The sequence below is a fragment of the Moschus berezovskii genome, chromosome 1 (assembly GCF_049115385.1).
Source record: "Moschus berezovskii isolate FMDL1 chromosome 1, NW_MosBer_1.0, whole genome shotgun sequence".
Lineage (NCBI taxonomy): Eukaryota > Metazoa > Chordata > Mammalia > Artiodactyla > Moschidae > Moschus > Moschus berezovskii.
This window is the reverse complement of record NC_142460.1, coordinates 6,394,932-6,414,612: the sequence shown is the minus strand read 5'-3', so window position 1 is coordinate 6,414,612 and position 19,681 is coordinate 6,394,932. Positions and strand designations below refer to the sequence as shown.

Below are 19,681 nucleotides of genomic sequence, written 5' to 3'. Positions count from 1 at the left end.
TTCTCAGGACCTAGATTCACTTCCTTGCTTCAGAGAAACTCAAGACAGGGAATGAGAGAGAGAAGGTCCCAGGAGCAGGTTTCTAAGTGTGGGCCGGGAACCCAGCTCTGTGGGATCCCAGTGCGCCCCCACGTGGGCGAGAGTGTTTATGAAACTGTCCTTGTGTGCCAAGCCTCTTGCCTCCATGTTTTATCTTGCATAACTCCTATGGGTGCTAAGTGTGAGATTTAATTTTATCCAAGGAGGATACATACATGTTTTTTGTGTTTTAGTCTCAGTGAAACCTGTGCTCACAAAGGTCTACTGAAAATGAATCAGTCTCCAAAGTGTGTATGGGTTGGACAAGCAGAACCCTCCCACCCACCTTCCTTAGTGTAATTTCAGTGCATTTAATCCAAGTGTGTTTGATTAGTGACTTTCAGATTTATGCAGAGCTGCGATCTCATCATGACTCAGCTTTCCCCAAGCACAGCTTGGCTGAGCTGCCTAGAATGGAGGCAAAGAGTGAGAAGATGCAAGGAATGTTTACTAAAGACTTAGAAGAACTCAGAAGGAACAAACAGGTGAATTAATACATGAGAAGGAATCAGTAGCAGAATAACAGAGGCAGAGGAATGGATAAATGACCCAGAGGATACAATGGTGGAAATCCCACTGCCTCAGAACAGAAGATAGAGGAAAGGATGGAAAGAAACGAAGACAGCCTAAGAGACCTCTGAGACAACATTAAACACATCAACATTCGCATTATAGGGGTCCCAGGAGGAGAAGAAAGAGAGAAAGGACCTGATAAAATATTTGAAGAGCTAATAGCTGAAAGCTTCCTGAACGTGAGAAAGCAAATAGTCAACCAAGTCCAGGAAGTGCAGTGTCCCAGGAAGGAGGAACACACTGAGACACATAGTAATCAAACTGACAAAAATTAAAGGCAGAGATAAAATATTAAAAGCAGCAAGAGAAAAATGACAAATGACATAGAAGGGAACTCCCATCAGGCTATCAACTGATTTCTCAACAGAAACTCTACAAGCCAGAAGGGAATGGCCTGATATATTTAAAGCGATGAAAGGGAAGCACTTACAACCAAGAATACTCTACTCAGCAAGACTCTCCTTCACATTTGATGGAGAAATCAAAAGCTTTCCAGACAAGCAAAAGTTAGGAGAATTCAGCACCACCAAACCAGCTTTACAACAAATGCTAAAGGAACCTCTCTAGCCAGGAAACAAGAGAAGGATAAGACCTACCTACCGAAAATAAACCCAAAACAATTAAGCAAATGGTAATAGGAACAGCTCAAAAAGATGTCCTTTTCATTATAGGAGACTGGAATGCAAAAGTAGGAAGTCAAGAGATACCTGGATTAACAGGCAAATTTGCCCTTGGAGTATAAAACGACGCAGGTCAAAGGCTAAAAGAGTTCTGCCAAGAGAATGCACTGGTCGTAGCAAACACCCTCTTCTAACAACAGAGAAGACTCTACACATGGCCATGGCAGACGGTCGATCCCAAAATCAGATCGATTATACTCTTTGCAGCCAGAGATGGAGAAGCTCTATACCGTCAGCAAAAACAAGACCGGGAGCTGACTGTGACTCAGATCATGAACTGCTTATTGCCAAATTCAGACTTAAATTGAAGAAAGTAGGGAAAACCACTAGACCATTCAGGTATGACCTAAATCAAATCCCTTAACGATTATACAGTGAAAGTGACAGATTCAAGGGATTAGATCTGATAGACAGAGTGCCTGACAAACTATAGATGGAGGTTTGTGACATTGTACAGGAGGCAGTGATCAAGACCATCCCCAAGAAAAGGAAATGCAAAAAGGCAAAATGGTTGTCGAAGGAGGTCTTACAGATAGCTGAGAAAAGAAGAGAAACGGAAGGCAAAGGAGAAAAGGAAAGATAAACCCATCTGAATGCAGAGTTCCAAAGAAAAGCAAGGAGATCTAAGAAAGCCTTCCTCAGTGATCAGTGCAAAGAAATAGAGGAAAACAATAGAATGGGGGAATGCTAGAAATCTCTTCAAGAAACTTAGAGATACCACGGGAACATTTCATGCAAAGATGGGCTCAATTAAGGACAGAAATGGTAGGGACCTAACAGAAGCAGAAGATATGAAGAAGAGGTGGCAAGAATACACACAAGACCTGTACAAAAAAGGTCTTTGTGATCCATCCTGGAATGTGAAGTCAAATGGGCCTTAGGAAGCATCACCACGAACAAAGCTAGTGGAGGTGATGGAACGCCAGTTGAGTTATTTCGATCCTAAAATATGATGCTGTGATAGTGCCGCACTCAATATGAAAGCAAATCTGGAAAACTCAGCAGTGGCCACAGGACTGGAAAAGGTCAGTTTTCATTCCAGTCCCAAAGAAGGGCAATGCCAAAGAATGTTCGAACTACTGCACAATTGCACTCATCTCACATGCTAGCAAAGTAATGCTCAAAATTCTGCAAGCCAGGCTTCAACAGTATGTGAACCATAAACTTCCAGATGTTCAAGTTGGTTTTAGAAAAGCCAGAGGAACCAGAGCCAAATTGCCAACATCTGCTGGATCATCGAAAAAGCAAGAGAATCCCAGGAAAACATCTACTTCTGCTTTATTGACTATGCCAAGCCTTAGACTGTGTGGATCACAACAAAGTGTGGAAAATTCTGAAAGAGATGAGAATTCCAGACCACCTGACCCGCCTCCTGAGAAATCTGCATGCAGGTCAAGCAGCAATAGTGAGAACCGATCATGGAACAACAGAGTGGTTCCAAATCCGGAAAGGAGTACGTCAAGGCTGTATGTTGTCACCTTGCTTATTTAAATTATATGCAGAGTCCATCAAGTGAAATGCCAGGCTGAATGAAGCACAAGCTGGAATCAAGATTGCTTGGAGAAATATCAATAACCTCAGATACGCAGATGACACCACCCATATGGCAGAAAGCAAAGAGGAACTAAGGAGCCTCTTATTGAAAGTCAAAGAGGAGAGTGAAAGAGGTGTCTTAAAGCTCAACATTCAGAAAACAAAGATCATGGCATCGGGTCCCATCACTTTATGGCAAATAGACGGGCAAACAATGGAAACAGTGAGATTCTATTTTTGGGGGGCTGCAAAATCACTGCAGATGGTGACTGCAGCAATGAAATTAAAGGACACTTGCTCCTTGGAAGAAAAGTCATGAGCAACCTAGACAGCATGTTAAAAAGCAGAGACACTACTTTGCCAACAAAGGTCCATCTAGTCAAGGCCATGGTTTTTCCAGTACTCATGTATGGATGTGAGAGTTGGACTGAAAAGAAAGTTGAGCGCCGAAGAATTGATGCTTCTGAACTGTGGTGTTGGAGAAGACTCTTGAGTCCCTTGGACTGCAAGGAGATCCAGTCAGTCCATCCTAAAGGAAATCAGTCTTGCATATTCATTGGTAGGACTGCTGCTGAAGCTGAAACTCCAATACTTTGGCCACCTGAAGTGAAGAATTGATTCACTGAAAAAGACCCTGATGCTGGGAAAGGTTGAAGGGAGGAGGAGAAGGGGATGACAGAGGATGAGATGGTTGGATGACATCACCAACTCAATGGACATGAGTTTGAGCAAGCTCCGGGAGTTGGTGATGGACAGGGAGGCCTGGTGTGCTGCAGTTCTCAGGGTCACAAAGGGTCAGACATGACTGAGCACCTCAGCTGAAGTGGGATTGTGGTCCTTTCCTGGTGGTTTTTTTGGCCTGAGGTGACCCAGACCTTAGTTTTACAGGCTCTATTGTCAGTGGTGACTGCCAAGAGGGTTTGTGCCAAAGGGGACCTTCCCAGACTGGTACCCCCATCCCAGTGGTGAGCCCCTGCCAAACCAGGCCTCCACAGGAGACCCTGCAACACTAGCAGGTCGATTGGGGTCACTCTCCTGTGGGGTCACTGCTCTTTTCCTCTGCGTCTTGGTTCAGGCAAGGTTTTGTTGAGCCCTCCAAGACTGGAATCTCTGGTTCCCCCAGTCCTGCGAAAGTCTTATAATCAAATGCTCTGGTCTTCAAGGCCAGATTCTCAGGGCATTCCCAGTCCTTTGTTGGATCCCCAGGCTGGGAAACCTGATATGGCGTTCAGAACCTTCACAACAGTGGGAGAATCTCTTCATTATTATCGTTCTCCAGTTTGTGGGTTGCCTACCTGACGGGTATGGGACTTGATTTTATCCTAATTGTTCCCCTCCTACCATCTTGCTGGGGTTCTTCTTTGTCTTTGGACACGGGGTATCCTTTTTTTTTTGGTAGGTTCCAGCATCCTCCTGGGCTTCCCTGCTGGCTCAGCTGGTAAAGAATCCGCCTGCAATGCGAGAGACCTGGGTTCGATCCCTGCATTGGCAAGATCCCCGGGAAAAGGGAAAGGCTACCCACTCCAGTATTCTGGCCAGGAGAATTCCATGGACTCTGTAGTCCGTGGGGTGGCAAAGAGTCGGCCACCACTGAGTGACTTTCACTTCACTTCACTTCAGCGTCCTCCTGTCGTTGGTTGTTCCACAGCTCGTTGTGATTTTGGCTCACAGATAAGAATTCTTGACTACGTATATAACGTTCGGTTTTCTTTTTCTATAATTTGCTCTTACATGTTTTCTATCATCATAGAAATTATGTATGATAACTATTATGTTTTTTGTTATCTGATATTGGTAAGTGTCTCTAGAGAAACGTGATTGGATTGTTAGCTTTCTTTCCCTTCCCTCCCTTCCTGGCTTTTAAAAAAATGGTAGATAATCTTTATTGAGTTCCTGCTCTCAGCATTTAATGTGTGTATGCTGAGACTCCTAGTCGTGTCCAACTCTTTGAGACACTTTGGACTGTAGCCCGCAAGGCCCCTCATGGACACATGGGTTTCTCCAGGTAAGAATACTGACGTAGGCTGCCATGCCCTCGTCCAGGGGATCTTCCTCACCCAGATCGAGCCCATGTCTCCTGTGTCTCCTGCATTGCAGGTGGACTCTTGACCAGCATTTAATACTGCAGCTCAACTTATTACGACAGGAGGCTTTCTGTAGTGGAGCCAAACTTGAGGAACCCCTTTTGAAGGCAGACTTGAAAGCATCTTGCTAGCCACACTAGTGTTCTTTCATAGCTTTCTCGCTGTTTTCTGCTTCTCTCCGTTTCAGCTGGTGATGGGTCCTCCCAGTTATCAGTGGTCTATCAAAGAGAAGATTCTTTTAGCAGTTTCCAGAGACATTATATTCCTTGGGAAGGAATCTTTGTGCTGCTGTCAAAAGATGTATCTGTCCCCCATTTTTAGAAACTCTTATTCTTTGAGCCTTCCCTTTATTATGAGGTAATACTGAATAATACACCCGTTTAAAGCATACGTTTCAATTGTTTTAATATGTTCTCATATTTGTGCCACCAGCACCACAGTTTTAGAACAGTTTCATGACCCCGCCTTTCCCCCCGTCCCCCACAGATATCCCATACCTATTAGTAGTTGCATGCTTTCCCTCCAGCCCTAGGCAACCACTGATCTATCTTCTGTCTGTTGCTGTGCCTATATGGAACACTTCCTATGGATGGAGTCCTAAGATATGTGCTGTTTGTGGCTGACAGATTCCTTTCACATTGTGTTTTAAGGTTTACTTGTTTTGTAGTATCTCATTGGTTTTTGAACTTCACACTTAGCAAGTGTGATTTTTGATGGTATTTTATATTGAGCTTTTAGTTTGCAGAAATATTTATTTCTACAGGTATTAATCAAACATAATGAAATTGATGGGATATTGGCTTTAGAAGTCATTTTAAAAAATTATAAGTACTTATAACTATTGTCAAAATTTCAGAATTTTAACTAGGTAAAACATTTCAGTGTTCAGAATTTTTACTAAGTAAAACATTTCAGTATTCTATTTTGCTCATCAATACTTAAAATAAAAATTTTGTTTTAAAGTGCTAAGAAATGGTTGGTATAAAATATATACTCTTGAGAGTCCCTTGGACTGCAAGGAGATCCAATCCGTCTATCTGAAAGATCAGTCCTGGGTGTTCACTGGAAGGTCTGATGTTGAAGCTGAAACTCCAATACTTTGATCACCTGATGGGAAGAGCTGACTCATTTGAAAAGACCCAGAGTCTGGGCAAGATTGAGGGCAGGAGGAGAAGGGGACAACAGAGGATGAGATGGTTGGATGGCATCACCGACTCAATGGACATGGGTTTGGGTGGACTCCGGGAGTTGGTGTTGGACAGGGAGGCCTGGCGTGCTGTGATTCATGGGGTCGCAAAGAGTCAGACACGACTGAGAAACTGAACTGAACTGAACTGAACTGAAAATATATATTCTGTAATACCAAATTTGTGAAGCTATAACAGTCTTCAATACCTTAAGTAATTTATATCTAAACAAAATTTTACAGATATAGATTCTTCATTGACAATTTTAATTTTAAATTTAAAGCTGTGTATTGGTAACTTTTTGTTCCATTACAAATTAGTCAAATTTAGTGATTAAATCAAGAAACATTTGTTTTCTCATTTTCCACAGATGAGGAATTTGGTAATGGCTTAGCTGGGCAGCTCTGGCTCAAGGCTCCTGAGGTTGCAGTCAGGATGTCAGTTGGGGTGCATCTTCTAAAGGCTTGATGGCAACTGGAGGATCCATCCCAAGGTTATCAGCTCATGTGGCTCTTGGTTGGAGGCTTCAGTTCTTAGCCAAGTGGACCTTTCTGTAGGCTCTTAGGGGATCCTCAAGTTGTAGCTGCTGGCTTCCTCTCGAGTGGGTGATCCAGGGGACAGTGAGAAAGACAGAAGGCAAAAAGGGTCTTTTATGACCTAGTTTCATAAATTACATACCACTTCTCTGCTGTGGCTATTGGTCACACGGGCCAATTCTGGTCTAATGTGGGAGGAGACTACAAAGGGTTTGAATAGGCGGCAGGGGTCAAGGGACCATCTTGGCTGGCTAGTGTGAGTTGGAAAGTCGTCTGACTCCCCAGACTGACAGTCCCAACATAATATGACATCAGTCATCAGGTAAAAATTAGGTCAACTCTGGTTTATACGTATTTTTAATATTTGCCTGCGTGAACTTAAAGAATATGGCACAGAACATATGAAAACACATTATTTGGGTGTGTGCCATGTGGAACTTCATCACCTGGGGATGGAACTCATGTTCCCTTCATTGGCAGCTTGAAGTCTTAACCCCTGGACCACCAGGGAAGTCCTGAAAATACATTTTATATCTGTGTGTGGATGACAGATTTGAGTCCTAGTGGAATAATCATAGTTCACACAAACATAATGGGGTTGGGCAACCATTGAGGATCTGGGCTCTGACATGTCCCTGTATCACTAAGAACTGAATCTTTCCGAACTGTATCAAATCCAAGGGAACACCCGCTACCTTTACCTTGATTTCTCAGGTTCCCACTTGGACTTTTGTATCCATTTCAGAACTCAACCAATCTTTGTTGAATGAAAAAAGAAAACCCTTAGTTTTTTGCCAGCTCCAATCATGCTGCTGCTGCTGCTAAGTCGCTTCAGTCGTGTCCGACTCTGTGTGACTCCATAGACGGCAGCCCACCAGGCTCCTCCATCTGTGGGATTTTACAGGCAAGAGTACTGCAGAGGGGTGCCATTGCCTTCTCCGAGCTCCAATCAAATTCTTGGCAAACAACTTATGTAACTGTGACCTTACTTTTTTTTTTTGCCTTTATAAACTTCCTTCCATTTTGTAATCCAATGGCATATAATTGAAGTACTTCTTGAATTTTTGTCTCCTGGATGCAAACCTCAAATAATAAATCTTTCCTTGTTTCAGGTCTTTGTTTCTGAGATTTTGGTTTACAATGTGTGTATGTGTGTGTGTGTGAAAGGGAAAGTCACTCAGTCGTGTCCGACTCTTTGCCACCCCATGGACTATATAGTCAATGGAATTCTCTAGGCCAGAATACTGGAGTGGGTAGTCTTTCCGTTCTCCAGGGGATCTTCCCAACCCAGGGATCAAACCCAGGTCTCCCACATTGCAGGCGGATTCTTTACCAGCTGAGCCACAAGGGAAGCCCAAGAATACTGGCGTGAGTAGCTTATCCCTTCTCCAGCAGATCTTCCCAACCCAGGAATCGAACTGGGGTCTCCTGAATTGCAGGTGGGTTCTTTGCCAACTGAGCTATGTTTTAAATGTGCATTTAAGGCAAAAATTCAACTTTTGAAAAAAAATTAGAAATTGTATACTAGCAACCACTAGTCAGTCTTATAAATTGAATCCTGAGTAACATCTTCACATGCTTGAGGAAAAACTGCATTATTATTTTGAAAAAAAAAAAAATTGCTGCCTAGTTTGGTAGTCACCAAGCACTTGACGTGTAAAGAGTCTAAACTGTGATGTGCTGTAACCCTTAAAATTTCAAGACTGGACTTCCTTTGTGGGCCAGTGGTTGAGAATCTGCCTGCCAATGAAGGGGTCATGGGTTTGTTCCCTGTTCTGGGAAGATCCCACATGCTGAGGGGCAACTAAGTCCATGCACTACAACTACTGAGCCTGTGCTCAGGAGCCTGTGCTCTGCAGGCAACAAGAGAAGCCACCGCTGTGAGAAGCCCGAGCGCTGCAACGAGAGGAAGCCTGGGCAGCAAGGAACACACAGCACAACCAAAAAACAAAAAAAATGTTAAGACTCACCGCAACAAATTATAAATTATCTTACTAATTTCCATTCTCATTACATATTACAGGGATGATGTTCTGGTTGTGGTGGGTTAAATACGTGAACATTAATTTCACCAATTTCTTTTCACTTTAATGTACTTCATGCACATGGCTGAAATATCACAGAGGAAATGCTTCCACAACCAGAAGAGGCAGAAAACGCTTTCCAAGGGTTCACTGAATCCTGAAGCACGGAATTATGCTACAGGAATAAACTTATTTCTCATTGGCAAAAACGAATTGATTGTAATGGTTCCTATTTTGATCAATAAAGATGTGCTTGAACCTGTCAACTAAAAAGATGCAAATGTGAGAGTTGCGAGTTGCATTTTATTTGGGGCAAAACGAGGACTGCAGCCCGGGAGACAGCGTGTCAGGTAGCATGTCAGGAACTGCCCGCACAGGTCATGCGCGACGGCAAGGCCGATGCCCTTGTTTACTCCAGTGACCAGCGCCATGGGGGTAATGGACATGGACATGGCAGGGTGCACAGGGCCCTTTCCATCTGGTAGAGCTTACCAGCCTGGGGGCCACCCATAGTGTGGCAGAGTGGGACGTGGAGGCCCATCACAGTCAGAAAAGCCAAGGACTGTGTTCCTGAGTCCAGTACTGTGACTACTTGAGAAGGAGGCCTTGCTCCTTTCCCTCCCTCCTAGGAGGGGCCAGATGTTCCAGAAGATTCCTAATGACCACTCCTGACTTCACCCCTTCCTGGTGCAGCATCCTGAGCCAAACCGAGACACATCCCTCTTTTGATCCCACCTCTGAGATACACTGTGGTTTGAGGGGTGGAGTGGGGAGCTTCCTCCAAACAAAACTGCTGGTGAATTGTCATTAGGAGACTAGGGATTTCTGGCAGAGGAATAAAAATCATTAGGGGTGCTGCATGCGTGCCCGTGTAGGTCTCCAAAAAGAGGAAGGAGTACAGTTATTATCTAGTGCTGGGTCCATCAAACCCACAGAATTGGCATGGTTGCTTCTTCCTAAGATGCAATGAAATTACTTAGGGTAACTGCTTCGAACTGTGGTGTTGGAGAAGACTCTTGAGAGTCCCTTGGACAGCAGGAGATCAAACCAGTCCATCCTAAAGGAAATCAACCCTGAATATTCATTGGAAGGACTGATGCTGAAGCTGTAGCTCCAATACTTTGGTCACCTGATGCAAAGAGCTGACTCATTGGACAAGACTCTGATGCTGGGAAAGACTGAAGGCAAGAGGAGAAGTGGGCGACAGAGGATGAGAAGGTTGGATGGCATCACTGACTCAAAGGACATGAGTCTGAGCAAGCTCCAGGAGATGGTGAAGGACAGGGAAGCCTGGCGTGCTACAGTCCATGGGGTCGCAGAGTTGGACATGGCTGAGTGACTGAACAACAATACAACTACTTCTAAGGACACAGCTCTGCCTGCTCTCTTGGTAGAAACTCAGCTTTTGACAATAGGTCCTGTGATCAGACTTTCTGTGTGGGCAGGCTAGCTGACTCTGGAATTCAGTGTGTCCCATGCTGAAGGGTTGTTTCTGAACCTCTTACTGTGAGCAGGGCCATTGACAGGAACGTTGCATTTCAAAGTTGCATATCCCTAGGTTTGTTGCAAGTGCATACGTATTGATTTGTCTTAGGTCACAGTTAACAACTGGTTTATCACGTGGGCTTCATTTTCCTGGAACTAAGGGTGCGTGACCATTGCGATTCCACTATCCATTTCCAAACTAGCAGGTGTGATGCTGACTGTTGACCTAGACATTGATGATCCTCTGCTGTCAGATGGTGTGGGGTGCGGGGAGAGGAGGAAAATAGCAGACTAGTTGAAAGCCTACAGTTGTGAAGTCAACCTGACTCTTCAGGAAGGGCCCTGCTTTGCCTTCAGGGGCTGTCACTTTTTACTTCCCCAGGGCTGACAGTCAGAGGTGGAAAGGGACAGGTAACCATGACAGTAGGGGCATCTGTACCACATGGAGCTTCTGTGAAGAGGGGATGTGGTGGACAGCCCTTGGCGCCTTGGGGAGCCAGACGTAGTTCTGGGCAGCAGGAAGCTTCTCGTCAATGCCCTGGGTGCCGCTGCGCCCCTCTTACAGGGACTCATGACATAGGACCCTTGGCACCTCCAGTGTATTTTCAGCACCATCACCGATATCTGGACAATTTATAGCAATCCTGTGAGAGTTCTCCTCCTTTGCCAATTGAGGGGATACAGCAGAGGTGGGATTTTTCTCAAGGTCACACAGGAAAGGGCAGAGGCAGGCTGTTTTGGTTCAAAGATTTTAAACAGAAAGTTGAAAGCGCAGTAAAGCGCTCACCCAGGTGTCCTCCCAACTAGGTGCGACTGTTATGTTACTCTGGTGATGAGTTCCACTTCTGTGTACAGTGTGCAGAACCATGCTAGTGCTGCAGACCTCCTGACACCTCATCCCACAAACATGACACATTCACCCTGAAGAGATTTGACAGTGACCTCTCATACCCACTCACACCCATCCATTCGCAATTTTCTCCATTGTCTCAGATTCTTGTAGGATGTTATCTTTCATACCAGCGCCCCCTCACATTTCACATTTACACTGTTTCTTTTCCCAATGAGTTTGGCATTTACAGGCCCCAGAGCAGATGTTTTCCCCTCATGGTGTGGTCCATGTTATGCAGGAGGCCGGTCAGCTTAAGCTGGCAGACCCAATGTGGCCATGCTCGTCGGCTTCTGTATTGTCTCTGGCTACTTTCATGGTGAAAGAGAGGAGGTAAACAGTTCTCACAGAGGCCACTTGAACCTGAAAACTAAAAGTATTTCCCATCTGGCCCTGTTGATGACAATTCTTACCCCAAGTACTACTCTCCCTTTCCTTGACCTATATTTTGGTCTATTAGACTTCTGAACTCGTTTGCCATATAATCAGTGGAATAAATGGACATTTATAAAGAACCACGTATTCATCTACTGATGCTTATTCCTTATTTGTCATCCATTCTTCTTTTATTCCCTGGGGTCACATAAGAAATCACAAAAGATCTCACAGAATAGTAGCCACTTCAAAGTGGCTTTGAAATTTACACAGAGGTAGGCTTGTTTGATTTTATTCATGGGGAGATATTTTGAACGCTGTGTTTTTTTAGTCTAATCAGGACAGGTAACATAGTACGGCCTATGCGTAGAACTGCGGCATGAACTGCCATTTTGCAACTTTTTTCTCATGGACATACTGTCCATGAGGCCCCTCGGCATCCGAGGGCAGAAGGGCCAAGTACACGGGGGTCTCTGCTCCTTCTTTGGGGCTTTTGTGGGCTTTGGGTCCTGTCATGTCGGTTCTCACCCACCCTGGGCAGCAGGCATTCAGGAGGATCTTGTCCCCTCCTCTCTGCTCACTCAGTTTCCTGGCGTGGATTCTGGACAGGGCCGTGACACCGATTTTCGTCACTCCATATGTATGATCCGGCCAGCCCTCCTTCCTGTGCACCCCGTTCTTCGTGTCTTCCACAAACTTGTTCATGAGCCCCACCAGCTCCTCCTCCGTGATGGTCTCACTCCTCAGTTTCTGCTGCAGTTCAGGGCTGCAGCTTTCAAGAGCTTTGAACCCCATTCCGCTAGACACGTTCACCACTCTGCCTAAAATGCAACACAAACCATTACCTGGGAAGGTATGTATGAGAGAAATGAATACCCAATTTGCTGAGGTGTTGGACTCAATTCCCCCTGGAGAGCCAGTTACCAGTTTCCTGCGAGATGAGCTAAACCTGTACCTGTGAGTGAAGTATCCACCTGCAATGCGGGAGACCTGAGTTCGATCCCTAGGTTGGGAAGATCCCCTGGAGAAGGGAACGGCCACCCACTCCAGTATTCTGGTCTGGAGAAGTCCATGGACTGTATAGTCCATGGGGTTGCAAGAGCAGACACAGTTGAGCGACTTCCACTTCACTTCACTATGAGTGAAGGGTATTAGACAGTCTTGTAACCTGCCCTAACCCTGATCCTAGGGTAACTAAAGAGAAAGACATGGTATAATGGGGAGGGCAGAGACCAGGTTCCCATAGGAAAATGAAAACGGTATATTGAGGAAAGAGCTCCGAAGGCTGGAGGAGTCCTTACCGCCTTCAGGAGCAGACAGCATCTTTTTCTCAAAGGTCTCCTCTGGAACCAGCTGAGGACCTTAGGTCACTTGGGCAGGGCTCTATGACAAGCCTGTGTCGACCATAAAGGGCTGATGGGTTTGTGGATGGCATATCCAAGTTGACCAGAGAGCATCAGGTTGAAGGACGGTGAACTCAACTCAGTTCAGAGAGCTGAACTGATGCTTGTTTCTTTGGGTTCAGGTTTATATCAGCTCGGGAGTGGTGACTCACGTCCTGGCTGTATGATGACAGAGGTGGGCAGCGGAAAATGGACTGTTTAAGGGACAGTCACATGAGCATGACACTCTGGGAGTCAAATGGGAAGTCAGGAGGAATTAAAGTACAACTACTTCAGGCTCATCACAAGAACCACTTCCAAACTTGGGAGGCAAATGGAAGCACTGAGCGTCTTCAGGTGTGCTTATTTGAAGTGCTACCTGGCCCCATGAAAGTGAAAGTTGCTCAGTCGTGCCCGACTCTTTGCAACCTCATGGACTATACAGTCCCTGGGATTCTCCAGGCCGGAATACTGGAGTGGAGAGCCTTCCCCTTCTCCAGGGGGCCTTCCCCTTTTCCAGGGGATCTTCCCAACCTAGGGATCGAACCCAGGTCTCTTACATTTCAGGTGGATTCTTAACCAGCTAAGTCACAAGGGAAGCGCAAGAATACTGGAGTGGGTAGCCTATCCCTTCTCTAGCAGATCTTCCCAGCCCAGGAATCGAACTGGGGTCTGGCCCCATGAGATGAGTGCAAATGGGATGCTGCAGGAATGCAGAGATGGGATCGTCGTTCATCCATGCCTCTCCTACGCCTGCTGTATCTGACAGCATGAGAGAAAAAGTCTTTGCATGGTTTGAGTCATATTCTTTGAGCCAAAGGATCGGCACAGAGCTGGTGAGTTGCAGGTAGTAGCCGGGGGAAGTTAGAAAATGTCCTGACGAGGTGAGATGCTGTCTCAGGGCACAGCTCTGTGTACCCGGCAGTAGATCCTTGGGCCCAAGCTGTATTATGGTACTGAAGCAGAAGATACTGCATGATTTGGACTGATGAGGTACAGTCCTCAGGCCAGGGAACACACTTTCATGCTCAGAGTAGAGGTTTGATACAGAATTGGGAACAGCAAATGAAACTCTGGTTGTCTCAAACGTTGGCTAACAGACATTCATGAGCTTATTATGCCCACAATCAGCATGATGGGAGCCTTGGAAGAAGACCCCGGATAGACTCCTCTCTCCTCTGGGGAAGAAGGGATGTGGAAGATGCCAGGGTGACTCTGCAATCCTTGCCCTACTTCATTCCAACCTTCGTCTTTCTGGCCATACTGTAGTTCTGGGACCAGGCTGCAATTATGATATAGAAGTCAGGGGATAATTGGCAAGCAAGAAAGTAACTATCAATTTAGTTTTTTTGTCAGAATTCCAAAGGGCCCGATGAAATGGACTGAGTCTTCACCTATCTGGCCAATTTGGAGGAACAGCAACTGCAGTTGTATTGTCTAGTCAGTGGCTGAGAGAGTCCACCAGTCTGGGCCTGTGTAACCCTACCTGTGTGATGGGAGTGGACTAACGGGAGGCACTTGTTAGGCTAGTATTGCTGAGGGCAGTCAGCATGAGCAGTGACTGAACTGAACATCCCTTTGAAAGATGAGAAAGTACGGGTAAAAGTCGATGAAAAATGGGGAGTAGGGGGAATGGAAATGAGGGTGTTTAAAAGGGTTATGCAATAAGAGAAATCAATATTATGCTGAGATCAGGAGGCGATATCCTCTCTTAGCTCACTTATCCCAGATGCCTGATAGAGTGAAGCCACCTACAGTCAAGGTCACTCCTGCTTTGGGACCTGCCAAAGTCAAGCATGGCTGTAATAGTTGGACTATAAAGAAAGCTGAGTGCCGAAGAATTGATGCTTTCAAACTGTGGTGTTGGAGAAGACTCTTGAGAGTCCCTTGGACTGCACCGAGATGCAGCCAGTCCATTCAAAGGAAATCAGTCCTGAATATTCGATGGAAAGACTGATGCTGAAGCTGAAACTCCAATATTTTGATGTGAAAAACGGACTCATCTGAAAAGACCCTGATGCTGGGCAAGACTGAATGTGGGATGAGAAGGGGATAACAGGGATGAGATGATTTGATGGCTTCACCAACTCAATGCACATGAGTTTGAGTGAACTCCGGGAGTTGGTGATGGACAGGGAGGCCTGGCACACTGGAGTCCATGGGGTCACAAAGAGTTGGACACAAGTGAGCAACTGGACTGAACTGAAAGTCAAGCAGAAGCCCTGGGATCTCTGTGGGATATTTTCATAAGATGTGCTGATGGATTGAACCAATCGTTAATCACTGAGTGGTTCTCTAGCCAGGTGCCAGCATCTCTTGAGTCTTCGTTTTCAGGTCACATGTTCTACCTACTGTCCTGTGATATGGGTTATCACTGGCCTTGCTGGTAATATCCAACTCTCACATGTAAAAGAGCCATAGGAAGATACTGATACTGATGATCAAGTGTGATGGGAGATGGAGGTAAAGTCTCTGCAGGGTGTGATGCTAATGGAAAATAACTAGTTGATGAAGAACTCGGCATAGCTAACCATGAGCCAGTTTCCATGATGCAAATGAGTTAAACACGGAGGTCAGTAGGCTGAGCTGGCTCTAATTCCTTGGCGGCCTCTGTAAGCAAACCAAAACTGAAGCCTGAAAATGCCTCAAGGTGACCAAATGGGAACCTAAGGACCAATAGTCACAAAGAGCCCCCTGGGCCAGAAGCTGAAGACAGTCCACAATTTCCTTACTTTGCTTTAGCCTTTTCTCCACAATAGTCTCTTCCTGAGTGCCTGTCAGTGAGGCCATCCTCACTACGTCCTGTTCGGTGGTTTCCCAGTCAAACAGTTTTTTGTCTCAAACTCAATTTTTTTTTTGGCTTCTTTTTCTCTCTTAACAATACTAAATAGACTGCACAAAGAGTTTTACGCTAAATAAAAAGCTGAGCGCTGAAGAATTGATGCTTTAGAACTGTGGTATTGGAGAAGACTCTTGAGAGTCCCTTGGACTGCAAGGAGATCCATCCAGTCCATCCTAATGGAGATCAGTCCTGAGTGTTCATTGGAAGGACTGATGTTGAAGCTGAGACTCCAATACTTTGGCCACCTGATGGGAAGAGCTGATTCATTTGAAAAGACCCTGATGCTGGGAAAGATTGAAGGCAGGAGGAGAAGGGGACGACAGAGGATGAGATGGTTGGATGGCATCACCGACTCAACGGACATGGGTTTGGGGAAACTCTGGGAGATGGTGATGGATAGGGAGGCCTGGCATGCTGCGGTCCATGGGGTCACAAAGAGTCAGACACGACTGAGCCACTGAAGTGAACTGAAGGGACAGTAGCAGTTGATCAAGGTGGGAATCAAGGTGGTATCAATAAGGTGGATGAACCTACAGCCTACTATACAGAGTGAAGCAAGTCAGAAAGAGAAAGATCAATACTGCCTATTATGCAGGTGTATGGAAAGTGGAAAGATGGTGCTGATGAACCTATTTTCAGGGTAGCAGTGGAGACACAGACGTAGAGAACACACTTGTGAAGCCAGTGGGGGAAGCAGAGGGTGGGCAGAATTGAGAGAGTATCACGGAAACACACATACTGCCATATGTAAAACAGGTAGCCAGGGGGAATTTGCTGTGTGCCTCAGGGAGATCAACCCAGTGCTCTGTGACAACCTAGAGGGGTGGATGGGGTGGGAGGGGGCAGAGGGTTCAGGAGGGAGAGGGCATATGTATACCTGTGGCTGATTCATGTGGATGTATGGCAGAAAACAGCACAATATTGCAAAGCAACTATCTTCCGATAAAAAGTAAAAACAAATTAGTATCAGTAGAAACACATGAAAATGGAAGTAGTGGCTTTAGAAGCTGGAATATCTGTTCCTCTAAACTACTCCAGCCCCACTCTGGCTGCTCCTGATGGGAGATGTATTTCTGTACTCTTTCTGTATCTGTGAAATAAATTCTATGCTGATTTTAGATGCTCAATGATCCTTTTGATGTAAGGGAGCCTTAGTGAGAGTCCAGAGGGTGTTCTCTATAAGTAAAGGGCTAAGGTTGGCCAGAGGAAGCTTCAGCCCTACTCCAGGACATCTGGGAGGTAATAGTGAAGCCTGAATGTCCTGCCTGAGAAGACTGTCCTCAATTACTTGTTCGAGAGGCAGGTTACCTAATCCATGTTCACACGTGAGTATGGTGGGGGCCTCGGCCTACCTAGTATCAGCTGGACCTCTGGAGGGGCTGGAGAGCAGGACCAGCCATAAGGGCAGTGGGCCATGCCTGTGTGACCACCCGTCACCACGAACCCTGGACATCAAGGCTGGGGCGAGCCCGCTAGTTGGTAATAGCCCTTGTGTCTGACACAGGCTGTTTGGGGGAGAAATATGTGCTGCCCCAGGATCTGCAGGGAGACGTCAAGTCACAGCTCCATGCCATGAGACCTTTACCACTGCCGAACTGAGGAACTGTCCACTTTTCTGAAACCATGTCCTTTTGAATACAATGGCTTTTGCCGAGTTCCTGGTCCTTACAGTGAATTATTGAACTTGAGGATGGTCTGGGGACTTCCAGAACCTTAAAGACCGAAGTATGTATACTTGGTTTAGCATCTGGAAACCAGTACTGGTAATACACCATGTCAGTACCCTGGGAAGAAACACCCTGGTGACCGGAAGCAGAAAAAGCTTCAGGGGTCTAATAAATGTGGTAGTATGAGCGCCACAAACCCAAATCAGGTCACTTGGAGAGAGGCCCGGGGGAGAGAAGGTCTGGGGCAGACTCCTGAGAGGGCACCCCCTGGGATGGGCATGGAGCTCGTGAAGGACCTCTTGGAGGAGACCTTTGAACTAAGATGGGAAAAAGAAGAAAGAGCCAAATGTGCAAAGTGCAGATGGACAGAGAGCACCAAGGACTCGGGCAGTGCGTAGAGGGACCAGAGGCCACAGGGCATCCTGCCCAGGGAACACACAGGTGGGAGTCAGTGCAGCTGAGAAGGAGACGTAGGGAGTCCGGAGATGAGACCGGATGCAGGTGGGCTCAGATCTGGCCAGAAACCCTGCAGTTTGGGCTCATCATACTCACCTCGGCTTTTTATCAGAGGCAGGAGCTCCGTGCACACATCTCGGGTACCAAGGAAGTTTGTTTTCATGGTTATTTCTGCCTGAATTGCAATCGGTGTGGGATCACCAGCTTTTAGGGTAGAACAAGAATAGCACTAATAAACACAAGCCATATGGGAAAAATGCTCACTTGATACAGTACTTTTTTCTCTGAAATATGTTTCCGGCTAGTAGTGTTTGGAGTTAGTGAACGGTATTGCACCGATGGGTATTTTGTGGTTTGATAATGCTATATAGTTAAGTAAGATGGCATCATCCGGGGAGGCTGAGTGAAAGAAGCCCATATGACCACTTGTGTACCACTGTGCAATTTTAAATTGGTTTCAGAAGTTAAAAATTCACCCAACTCATCCAAAGTTCAGTGAAACCAATACTGCGGAAATCTGGGCTTTGTCCTTTAGCCTGGTCAAAGCTATTGGAAGGCCTTCTTGCTGGAACAGCTTGTGATCGCGGAGGACCTGTTCTCCCTGTGACCTCTGGCCTGTGCTCCATCCCTAGGGAGGGGGTTCTAGATCCCACAGAGGAGGTTCAGGCGATAGCCCCACCCCACCCATATGGCTCCCCTCACAGAGGCTGTAACCACCCCCAGCTCCCACCCACTTACTCTTGAAGCCGATGCCGGCGTTGTTGACCAGCACGTCCAGGCCCCCGTACTCCTTGCTCAGGAAGTCACGCAGGGCGCGGATGCTCTGCAGGTCAGTGATATCCAGCTGGTGGAAACGGGGCTTCAGGCCCTCGGCCTGCAGCTGCTGCACAGCCGCCTGACCCCGCGCCTCGTCCCGCGCCGTGAGCACCACGTCCCCCTGGAACTGCTGGCACAGGTCGCGCACGATGGCAAAGCCGAGGCCCTTGTTGGCCCCAGTGACCAGCGCCACGCGGGTGGAGGACATGGCCGGTTGCAGGGCCCTTTGGAGTAATGCTGACAAGACTGGAGACGGATGGGGTGGCGTGGCGTGGGACGTGGAGACCCTGGAGACCAACGGGGTGGGGCAGCGAGGGATGTGAAGACCCGTCAGTCCCAGAGGCAAAGACCTGTGTCCTCGGACCCAGTGCAGTGACTAGTTGAGAAGGAGGCCCTGCCTTATCCCCCAGTCCCTGAAGGTGGGATCAAATGTTCCATAAGGTTAATAAACACCACTGCTTGCTCCACCTCCTTCCTGGTACTGTATCTTGAGCCAAAAAAGAGGACACAGCCCTCTTTTTCTTTAAACTTTTGATTTTATATTGGAGGACAGGGCGTCCCTGGTGTCTGGGACAGTATAGAATCTGCCTGCAGTGCTGCAGACCCTGGTTTGATCCCTGCGTCAGGAGCATCCCCTCGTGAAATAAATGGCAACTGACTCCAGTATTCTTGCCTGGGAAACCGCATGGACAGAGGAGCCCGGTGGGCCACAGTCCATGGAATCCCAAAGAGCTAGACAGGACTGGGCGACTCACACTTTCAAGCTGATTGACAACGTGGTGAATTGTCACAACAGTCTCAGGTGGACAGCACAGGGACTCAGCCACACATATACATGTATCGGTTCTCCCCAGCCTCCCCTCCCTCCCAGGCTGCCACGTAACACTGAGCTGGTTTCCCTGTGTTAGACACTAGTATCTTGGATTTTGGCTCAAGGTCATGCAGGAAGGGGGCAGAGCTAGGAATCTCAGGTTCCTGATGTTTGTCCTGAAAAATTTTAAATAGAAATGTAGAAGTAACACTAGATGCCCACATGTCCACCAACCTAGGTTCAACTATTAGAAATAATGGAGC

General features: G+C 46.6%; 1 protein-coding gene across 1 annotated transcript; it reads right to left on the bottom strand.

Annotated features, from left to right (window-relative positions):
• Window positions 1–11,631: 11,631 nt before the first annotated feature.
• Window positions 11,632–19,006, bottom strand: LOC148778654 (carbonyl reductase [NADPH] 1-like). The gene is made up of 3 exons (XM_088831652.1): window positions 18,530–19,006; window positions 17,888–17,995; window positions 11,632–12,265 (listed from the first exon to the last, which is right to left on the bottom strand). The coding sequence occupies exons 1-3, from the start codon at window positions 18,813–18,815 to the stop codon at window positions 11,805–11,807; spliced, it is 855 nt and encodes a 284-aa protein (XP_088687778.1). The 5' UTR covers window positions 18,816–19,006; the 3' UTR covers window positions 11,632–11,804.
• Window positions 19,007–19,681: the final 675 nt, after the last annotated feature.

Excerpts from the sequence above, each read along its gene's own strand:
- LOC148778654 (XM_088831652.1), bottom strand. The coding sequence starts at position 18,815 with ATGTCCTCCACCCGCGTGGCGCTGGTCACTGGGGCCAACAAGGGCCTC. Across the intron at positions 17,996-18,529 it reads CGCCGGCATCGGCTTCAAGA|CTGGTGATCCCACACCGATT; the intron begins GTAAGTGGGTGG and ends CTACCCTAAAAG. Across the intron at positions 12,266-17,887 it reads GCCTCTGATAAAAAGCCGAG|GCAGAGTGGTGAACGTGTCT; the intron begins GTGAGTATGATG and ends GTTGCATTTTAG.